Below are 10,288 nucleotides of genomic sequence, written 5' to 3' on the forward strand. Positions count from 1 at the left end.
GCGCGGTACTACCGTGAGGCAAAAGTCCGATAGGAGGAAAGGGAACTTCCGTGCATACTTCCGCAAAAGAACGGAAGTAGAAAAAAACTCGACACAGTAGTACCACTACAAGAAATATGTCAACTTATGACCTTCTGTCAGTGACCCTCGAAGAATTGGTCGTAAATTTATGACCATTTTAGACCAATTGGTCAAAAGCTGTCCAGGGGGCTCCAAACCCTAAACCATTGCGACCATTTTGGTCAAAAAGGTCGTAATTTCCTTACACAAAATGGTCACAAAGCAAACAGTGCTAGTCCGCTGCCTTATTTCTAGTTGTTAATGACCAATATAGATGGTCATAGCCTTGTAGATTGTGGTGGGTTCTGATGATTAGGCGCCATCTCATCAGTTTTGCCTATGTGTCATGTCCATCTGGCAGTTTTTGCCCTAGGTTGTGAAGCAACCTATATTTCTATCATTCCCAAAATTCCCAAAAAAATCTCATAAATTCTTTGGGGCATATCTTCATCAAATATGTAAAAATCCTTCCTTGCCTAGTTCAAAACTAATTCAATAATATTCATTTTCCTATTCTGTTCACAACAACACTTTATGAAGGACGTGCTATTTATATATTCTTGATTGCCCTCGGAATTTTTGGGCACTCTTTCCTATCCAAATCATTACCGCATGACAAAATTCAGCTCCATTTGCCTAGCAAATCTTCTTCGGCAAATTTCCAAAGTTTTTGTCCACCTAGAAGCATTGTGAAGGAAGTACCTTTTTTATATCTCTAAATGACATGAAATTTATACAGTTCCTTCATATGCCCAAATTATCACCCTCCTCCAAATTGTAGCTCAGTCAAATCATCTATGTGAGCCCAGGTTCAATTTATATTTTATGGCCAAATTGGCACGTTGCAAAGCAAGTGTTATATAGACCCCTCCTATTACCCTCAAACTTTTCGGGCACTCTTCCATACCCAAATCATTGCCACATGATAATATTCAGCTCAATTTTCCTAGTAAATCTTTCTCGGGAAATTTCCAAAGTTTCTACCTCGAGAGAAGCTTTGTGAAGTAAGTATTAGCTAGGCTTACCCAAATGATCTGAAAATTTACCAGCGCATGACCATACCTAATTAACTTACCTGCACCAATTTTGAGCTCATTTCATTCATCCAATCTCTCTCTCTAGTTTTCCCAAGTTTCTGTCCATAGAAGAGCATTGTGAAGGAAGTACTACTTTGGCATGTCCAAATGGTATCAATTTTCTACAATTCTTTCCTATGCCCAAATAACCATCCTCCACAAAATTTCAGATCACTCCATTCATTATTTTGAGCCCAGCTTCAACATTCATATTTTTGTCCAGCGTGGTACTTTGCAAAGCAAGTACCACCTAGGATCCTCCTTTTGAGATCAAATTTGTGAAGACATCCTCCTTAGTAGATGATCATCCTCAGCCAAAACTCACGCCCATTGGCCATGTGCATTTCCCGTACCGCTAATCAAACACTTAGCTGCTAATTCATGTTTGAGCATCGATCGGTCTCCTCGGGAGAATCTTATATTGTAATTTTCTTCCTAGCACCAACCTGGGGAGTGCCCAACCCACTAGACATGCCTAGGCCGCCCAGAACACATGGCAACATTATGGTCACGTGGTGACCACGCGACGGGCATGCGAGTTTACGCGCTCTAGAGTTGGGGCCCTCGGCCACCGCCCAAACCTCGACGTATCGCCACCAAACCATGTATTTATGATTAAATAGGTCCTTATGTAACTAGAAATGATTTTTGGAAAAAATAAATAGCAAACTATGAGGCAGCTGCAGTTCAAATTTGACCCGCTTCCAGCTGAATCGGCGGAAATTTGTCTTTTTCACGAGAGGTGGATCAAAAAAATTTACACCCAACCATTTTGTCAATTGTGCATTAAATATGGCCTAGTATTTTATAAAAATGATTTGGTCCAATTTTGCAACAATTATTTGGTAGTTCCTTCACAAAAAAACCTCCTTTCGGGCACTCGAAAAATGGAAAATGGTTTTTTTGTCCAACGAAAATGAAAACTTCCTTAGGCAACATTGTTTGCCATTCCAATATGCGCCCTTGTGCACAATATGAGATCATTTGAACAAACTATGCCATGTATGTGGCCATAAGATTGATCATTTGGCTTGAAAGCCATTGATCTCCACACGTGATAGCTCATTTCTGAGAACACTTTTTTAAAATAATTGCCGTATTACAAGTTTGTTATTTTTCCTAGGAACTTGGCCACATATAATGACACAATGCGAAGGTTTCCCAATTTTTTGATTTTTTTGAATTTTTTATGCCCGTTTCAAAATGCGGTCAAAACGGCGGGAATGACCGTTCCTAGCTAGTGGTTGAATCTTGGATTTTTTTGGTTTTTCTATGATTAAATAGATACTTATGTATCTAGAAATGATTTTTGGAAAAAATAAATAGCAAACTACAAGGCAGCTACAGTTCAAATTTGACCCGCTTCCAACTGAATCCGCGGAAATTTGTCTTTTTCATGAGAGGTGGATCAAAACTTTTTACACCCAACCATTTGGTCAATTGTGCATTAAATATGGCCTAGTATTTTATAAATTTGATTTGGTCCATTTTTGCAACAATTATTTGGTAGTTCCTTCACAAAAAAACCTCCTTTTAGGCACTCGAAAAATGGAAAATGGTTTTTTCGTCCAACGAAAATGAAAACTTACTTAGGCAACATTGTTTGCCATTCCAATATGCACCCTTGTGCATAATATGAGATCATTTGAACAAACTATGCCGTGAATGTGGCCATAAGATTGATCATTTGGCTTGAAAGCCATTGATCTCCACACGTGATAGCTCGTTTCTGAGAACACTTTTTAAAAATAATTGCCATATTACAAGTTTGTTATTTTTCCTAGGAGCTTGGCCACATATGATGACACAATGCGAAGGTTTCCCAATTTTTTGATTTTTTTTGAATTTTTTATGCCCGTTTCAAAATGCGGTCAAAACGGCGGGAATGACCGTTCCTAGCTAGTGGTTGAATCTTGGAATTTTGTTGGTGTTTCTGTGATTAAATAGATACTTATGTACCTAGAAATGATTTTTGGAAAAAATAAATAGTAAACTATGAGGCAGTTGCAGTTTAAATTTGACCCGCTTCCAGCTGAATCGGCAGAAATTTGTCTTTTTCACGAGAGGTGGATCAAAACTTCTGACACCCAACCATTTGGTCAATTGTGCATTAAATTTGTCCTAGTATTTTACAAAATTGACTTGGTACAATTTTGCAACTAATATATGGTAGGCCCTTCACAAAAAAATCTCTTTTCGGGCACTTGAAAAATGGAAAATGAATTTTTCGTCCAAAGAAAATGAAAACTTCCTTAAGCAACATTGTTTGTCATTCCAATATGCACCCTTGTGCACAATATGAGGTCACTTGAACAAACTATGCCATGAATGTGGCCATAAGAGTGATCATTTGGCTTGAAAGCCATTGATCTCCACACGTGATAGCTCGTTTCTAAGAACACTTTTTTATAATAATTGCCGTATTACAAGTTTGTTATTTTTCCTAGGAACTTGGCCACATATGATGACACAACGTGAAGGTTTTGCATTTTTTTTTATTTTTTTGAATTTGTTATGCCTGTTTCAAAATGACACATTTCTTGGACCAATCAGAAGGCAGAACCTCCCTTCCCACGGATCACCCCCCTAAGCCGATCTGAGCCGTCCACACTATACAGATCCAACGTCTCCTAAACGCACGCTGGCCAACCAAACCCTAGCATCGTGCAGCACACTCCCCTCCCTCTCCCTCCCCCCCGATCCATGCGGCGCCTCCTCCCTCTCCCCGACCCAGACCTCCCTCTCCGCTGTCCCAACTCCTACCCCGCCGCCGGCCTCCCCCCAAGCGCCGCTGCTCTTGACCTGCAACGACCAACGACGACGGCCCCCCGTCGCTGCCCCCTCCTTCCCCATCCCGCCGCGGCGAGGAGATCCATTCCCGCCGCCACCGTTGCCCCCGCCCCCTTCTCCCTGATTTAGACCAGATCCTCCCACCATAGCTCACCGCCGGGCCTCCTCCTCCCCTCCTCGCAGATCCAGAGCACAAATCCAAACAGTACACCATTCACCTTTTGGCTTCCCCCTCCCTTCCCCTCACGCGCGCGACCTCGTCGTCATCATCGGCTCGGAGATCTCGCCTTCCCGCCGGCAGCAGCCATGGACGCCGTCGACTCCATGGTGGACCCCCTCCGCGAGTTCGCCAAGGACAGCGTCCGCCTCGTCAAGTGCTGCCACAAGCCTGACCGCAAGGGTAAGGACCGCCACAAGCTCGCCCGCTCTCCTTGTTTCGGATCCCGTTTGTTTCCGTCCAGATCTGACGCTGATTTGGCGCACAGAGTTTACCAAGGTGGCGGCGCGGACGGCGATCGGGTTCGTCGTCATGGGGTTCGTCGGCTTCTTCGTCAAGCTCATCTTCATCCCCATCAACAACATCATCGTCGGCTCTGGCTAGGTGCGAACGCGTCTCCTCCGATCCCGTCTCCCTCTTGCTTGCACGGTTTAGTTAGACTTGGTTCCTGTTGTCTCGTGCTGTGATCTGTTGGATCTGCGGTGTGCGCGCCTGCCCCCAGGGATTTTGCGGCTGCAGGCCTGCGAAATTGAGTTCCGTTGACATTCGGCTTTTGAATATGTTGGGTTTTAGCACATCTTCTTAGGAAATTCCTGCTCTGAGCAATATTTAGTATATAAGTTAGGTTTTAGTAGATCCTGCTAATTTCCTAGTTTGTTAGGAGAATTGGGATGAATTCAGGGTAGTCAGCTGTGGGGAACTGGGGGTTGACTCTTGACTTTTAAGTTCGTTTCAGTGTAATTTATCTAACAAGTGCGACCAGACAAATTGACATTCTAAATGGATTGTTTGTCACAAGTAATAAGTTGTTTTTACTTTATGAGTAATGTTTTGATTTGATAGTACTATCCTGAAATTTCCTCTTTCGCCAGATCTGACGCTGATTGGGCGCGCAGAGTTCACCAAGGTGGCGGCGCGGACGATGATCGGGTTCGTCGTCATGGGGTTCGTCGGCTTCTTCGTCAAGCTCATCTTCATCCTCATCAACAACATCATCGTCGGCTCCGGCTAGGTGCGAACGCGTCTCCTCCGATCCCGTCTCCCTCTTGTTTGCACGGTTTAGTTAGACTTGGGTCCTGTTGTCTCAAGATGTGATCTGTTGGATCTGCGGTGTGCGCGCACAGTCCTGTGATCTGACCAATATTTAGTAAGCTAGATTTTAGTAGATCCTTTTTTCCTCCAAATAGACCTGCCAATTTCTACCTTGTTAGGAGAATTCAGATGAGTCAAGGGTAATCAGCTGTGGGGAACTGGGGTCATGCATAAGTCATTGCCGCTAGTTGCCTCCGCAGGACGAATTAGGGGCATAGGCTGGTTCCTCACCACACAATTTGGGAAAAGAGGAGCTTTTGCAATGTTTCGCTGTTTCTGCACATACCACCAGTTCGCCCAAGTTGGTGTCGATTCAGTGCATCTAAATTGGCACCTACTGAGTAGACAGGTTACATACCAATGTTTGTCCATGGTTCGTGCTATGTGTCGATGTATTCTTCATTCTTTAATGCACCTATGTTCACGCATGGCCAGCTTTATGTATTCACAATATAAAGTTGATCTATACACGCATGGCAAGCTTTTGTAAAATAAGAAAATAGGTAGGAGTCAAAATATTGTAGGACACGTGTTATGCAGTGTTGATCTATACTTTAATGCACCTGTGTTCACGCATGGCCAGCTTTATGTAGCAGTGTCGCGTGTGACCTCAAAAAGGCTTTGAAAATCCTGATTGAAGATGAAGATGGTACTACTGATTCTCAGACCAGGAACATTGTGTTTCCTGAGCTCTTCCAATCCATTTCTTAGAATCCATGCTGGTGGTGTCTTCTACAATATGTCCATTATTCTATTTACCATGTTAGCTATGGCCGACCAGTCTGTTCTATCTGTTTCATGTGGTCGTCCGATATGTGTGGTGCCAACTGCCATTTCTTTGCTAGCTGATGTCAATAGTCTTTTGGTTCATACAGCTTAGTGCCTCATATATGAATGCTCTTTCTGGGTTTTTCAATTTCTCTTCCCCCTATCTTTTGCTGACTACACTGATTATATGCCTGTTCTACACCAATGCTGTTTTCTTATGCTGGTCCTATGTCATGGGTGTTAATATCTACTACCTATTTACTGCTTGTTGTGCAAAATCTTTTGGTTACTGTAAATCATTCCCTACTGTATAAAGTTTGGTTTTAGTCTGTTGCATTTTGTTGGTTCCTATCTTGTCAATGTATACAACAATATGCTTTCTTGGTGGCCATTTGTGCTTCACATTTTTTGGGTATGCTACTTCTCTAATGAGTGGGTGCATCTCTTCTTTGTTTATCATTCTATATTGTTTTCCTAACCTTTTTGGTATTCTGCTTTCTCCTTGCAGATGGCAAGCACCATTTTGTTGGTTCCTGTCTTGCTAATGTCTACAGCAATGTGTGCGTCCTCTGTCTCATCTGCGGCATTACCTAGGGCAACTCATAATGGGCCTATCAAGCATACTGACCTTGTGATGATAGATAAAGAGGTTGATTTCAGTGCCATTCTGATAAATATATTTTTAGCCCTATGAATTGAAAAATGAGTGCTTCTTGGTTGTTTCTGTTGTTGGTCCAGAAGATTCTTGGTGCTTTTAGTGCAGTACTATACTATGCTCCTTGGCACTTCTTGCTGTGTTAACTAAATGGTTTAGTCCTGCGCTTCATAGAAGCAGTTTTAACTAAATGTAATGAACTAATTAAGTGCCTTCTTTTATTGTTGGCTAATCCTTTGGTTTTATCGCATGCTACATTCTACTCTCTCCATTCCTAAATATAAGTCTTTCTAGACATTTCAAATGGGCTACAACATACGGATGTATATGATGATATGCTACCACTCTAATAAGTCCAAGCACTATAAACCCTATGAACTTAATAATGATACTCTGCATGCTATGAGTAAAGTGCTCTATTTTCTTGCGTCACATTGTATGAATGAGTATATCATCTTAACTATGTGGGGACAAAAATCATTGTATTAGCTGAATTTGTGTTATCTTTCTAAAGAACTTGTCCTTTTTTTGAATGTTCTGTTCATAATATATTGGCTCCAGTGTTTTGATTCTTCTCTTCTGATTCATGTAACAGGGCGACGGCCGAAGGCATGATGATAGTTCTATTGATGTCCTAGTGTAGCGAAGGTAGCCTAGTCGACTATGGTCGCGTAGTTAGTCATGCATACAGTTTCATCTGACTGGAGCAGGAGCCCAGTTTGTGCTGATTGTCAATTCTCATTGTGATTGTCCCTATAACTGTGTGACTGATTGTATTTGTATCTGTGTTGTAACTGTGTCATGACAGAAGGAGCCCAGTATATGTGTATGACTGTGATTGATTCTCACTGTTGTTATTTGAAATATTACTTGTGTTTTCTGCCTGTTCTTATTTAAACATGGTTATTTATTTCTGTCAAATTGTAATCTGAATAATATGATGCTACCAAAAGGGTCCCACTTTAATAGAACCTGACAACTGGGACCCATCTGACTAGTGGACCCTTCTTTTGGGAAAAAAGAAAAACTAAATTCGTTTAGACAAAAAGGCCACAACCCAACAATAAAAAGGCTGCAATATTGGACTTGGCCCATGAACCCAACCAAAAATTGACAGATAGAAAAAAACACAAATAGGCTAAATTGTTGGGCTAGGCCCATGTAGAAAATCGAATTGGACCGGGCTGAATCTTGTGCCACGTCAAATTGCCACGCTGGATGCCTACGTGGCCTGGGGAGGTTGCTAGTGACCAAAATGCCACAGTGGACTTATTTTGGTCATAAACGTTTGCGACCATTCCAGAAGAAAGGTCGCTATAGTCAGTTTACGACGCCCAGCTTTTGACCTTATGTTTTTGGTCACAAAAAGGTCATAAATGGAAATTTGTGACCATTCAGTGACCAATAGTGGTGGTCATAAGTTGACATATTTCTTGTAGTGTACTGCCGAGGGGCGGTACTACTGCCTGGCCGCCTAGCGCGGTACTACCGCACGGTGAAAGCGGTAGTACCGTGGAGGTGCGGATGTAATTTTTTACATCCGCTCCTACTACCGCACCCGGGCGGCACTAGCGGGTGGGCAGCGGTAGTATGGCTCCAGGGGAGCGGTACTACTGTGAGCACCAGCGGTACTACCGCGCGCCTGCGCGGTACTACCGTGGATGCCCACGGTACTACTGTTGCTCCTGGAGCGGTACTACCGCAACCACATAAGCAGCCAGACATCTGAGGCAGAAAAATGTAGGAAGCTCCAAGAAAGAAAGGAGGGGATACAAGGAGACGTGTACGTGATGATTCCACCCAAACCTTTCCAACGCGGACCCCCTCTTAATAGTACGGCTTTCCTACGACTCAAATCCACCAAAAGGAAACGTAGAAAAGACGCCGTCTTCGTCAGTCTTCGAGGGGCATCCAAACGTCTTGTGCCTAGCAGAGAAGAGTCTAGAAAGCTCATGGCACACGATTAGTCCGCAAATGCGTTGTCATCAATCACCAAAACACTTAGGGATAAATATGACCTTACACCGTTCTTCTCCGCAATTTTTACGTAGGCGCTACTCCTTGGTACAGATATATCCTTGATACCATTACCTGAGGGAATTTCTTGGGTAGCCATATTTTTTATTCTTATAATGCTATGGTAGATTTGGAGCATGTAATGCAAAGACTTTAAATTATTGAAAATAAAGTTGCTACCGTGGAGTTAATTGAAAATTTGGATAAAAAGATCCGCAACCAAATTACCCAATATGGATCTAAAGTAGGAGTCACTTTGAAAAATATTAAGGAGAAGGAACCCATAGTTAATGAAAGAATAAATCAGGATTGCACTAGAATCGATAAACTTGAGGGTATCATTACCAACTTGGGAACCGCTTTTTCTTCCGTAAAAAATACTCCAAGTCCTCCAACTAAAATTTCCAAGCTTATGTATGTTCCTAAAAATAAGGGTGAATCCTCTAGCAAGGAAACTGCGGATCTCAAATCTATAAGTATTCATCCCAATCTTTTTGCTATCATTAAGGAACCATTTGCTACAAATGAATTTTTCGATTTTGTGCCTAGAAGTTTGATAATTAATAAAAAGAAAGAAACTCCTAAGGGTGATAGATGTCTCATTAAAGAAATGCCAACCAAAGATGGCAATACCTAGATCTATCATTGCTATTATGCCTAGATAGGGGCGTTAAACGATAGCGCTTGTTGGGAGGCAACCCAATTTTATTTTTAGTTTTTGCTTTTTGCTTCTGTTTAGGAATAAATCTTTGATCTAGCCTCTGGTTAGATTTGTTTTTATGTTTTAATTAGTGTTTGTGCCAAGTTAAACCTATAGGATCTTCTTGGATGATAGTTATTTGATCTTGCTGAAAATTCCAGAACCTTTCTATTCACGCAAATAATTGTTAAAAATCACCAGAACGTGATAAAATATTGATTCCGATTGCTGCTGATCAATAAACAAATTGTATAGGTCGTCCAATTTTGGCTGAATTTTTGGAGTTCCAGAAGTTTGTGTTAGTTACAAATTACTACAGACTGTTCTGTTTTTGACAGATTCTGTTTTTCGTGTGTTGTTTGCTTATTTTGATAAATCTATGGCTAGTAAAATAGTTTATAAACCATAGAGAAGTTGGAATTGCAGTACCTTGAAGTGGTGTTTTGTTTTCTTTCGCTAACGGAGCTCACGAGATTTTCTGCTAAGTTTTGTGTTGTGAAGTTTTCAAGTTTTGGGTAAAAGATTTGATGGATTATGGAACAAGGAGTGGCAAGAGCCTAAGCTTGGGGATGCCCATAGCACCCCAAGATAATCTAAGGACACCAAAAAGCCAAAGCTTGGGGAATGCCCCGGAAAGCATCCCCTCTTTCGTCTACTTCCATCGGTAACTTTACTTGGAGCTATATTTTTATTCACCACATGATAAGTGTTTTGCTTGGAGTGTCTTGTTTTATTTGAGTCTTTATTTGTAGTTTACCACAATCATCTTTGTTGTACACACCTTTTGAGAGAAACACACATGATTCGGAATTTATTAGAATACGCTATGCACTTCACTTATATCTTTTCAGCTATATAGTTTTTGCTCTAGTGCTTCACTTATATCTTTTAGAGCACGGTGGTGGATTTGTTTT

The 10,288-nt window shown here is 41.7% G+C and overlaps 1 protein-coding gene across 1 annotated transcript; it reads left to right on the plus strand.

Moving 5' to 3' along the window:
• Positions 1–4,232: 4,232 nt before the first annotated feature.
• On the plus strand, positions 4,233–4,633 carry LOC123162945 (protein transport protein Sec61 subunit gamma-like). The gene is made up of 2 exons (XM_044580737.1): positions 4,233–4,326; positions 4,412–4,633. The coding sequence occupies exons 1-2, from the start codon at positions 4,233–4,235 to the stop codon at positions 4,525–4,527; spliced, it is 210 nt and encodes a 69-aa protein (XP_044436672.1). The 3' UTR covers positions 4,528–4,633.
• Positions 4,634–10,288: the final 5,655 nt, after the last annotated feature.

The sequence above is a fragment of the Triticum aestivum genome, chromosome 1A, assembly GCF_018294505.1.
Source record: "Triticum aestivum cultivar Chinese Spring chromosome 1A, IWGSC CS RefSeq v2.1, whole genome shotgun sequence".
Taxonomy (NCBI): domain Eukaryota; kingdom Viridiplantae; phylum Streptophyta; class Magnoliopsida; order Poales; family Poaceae; genus Triticum; species Triticum aestivum.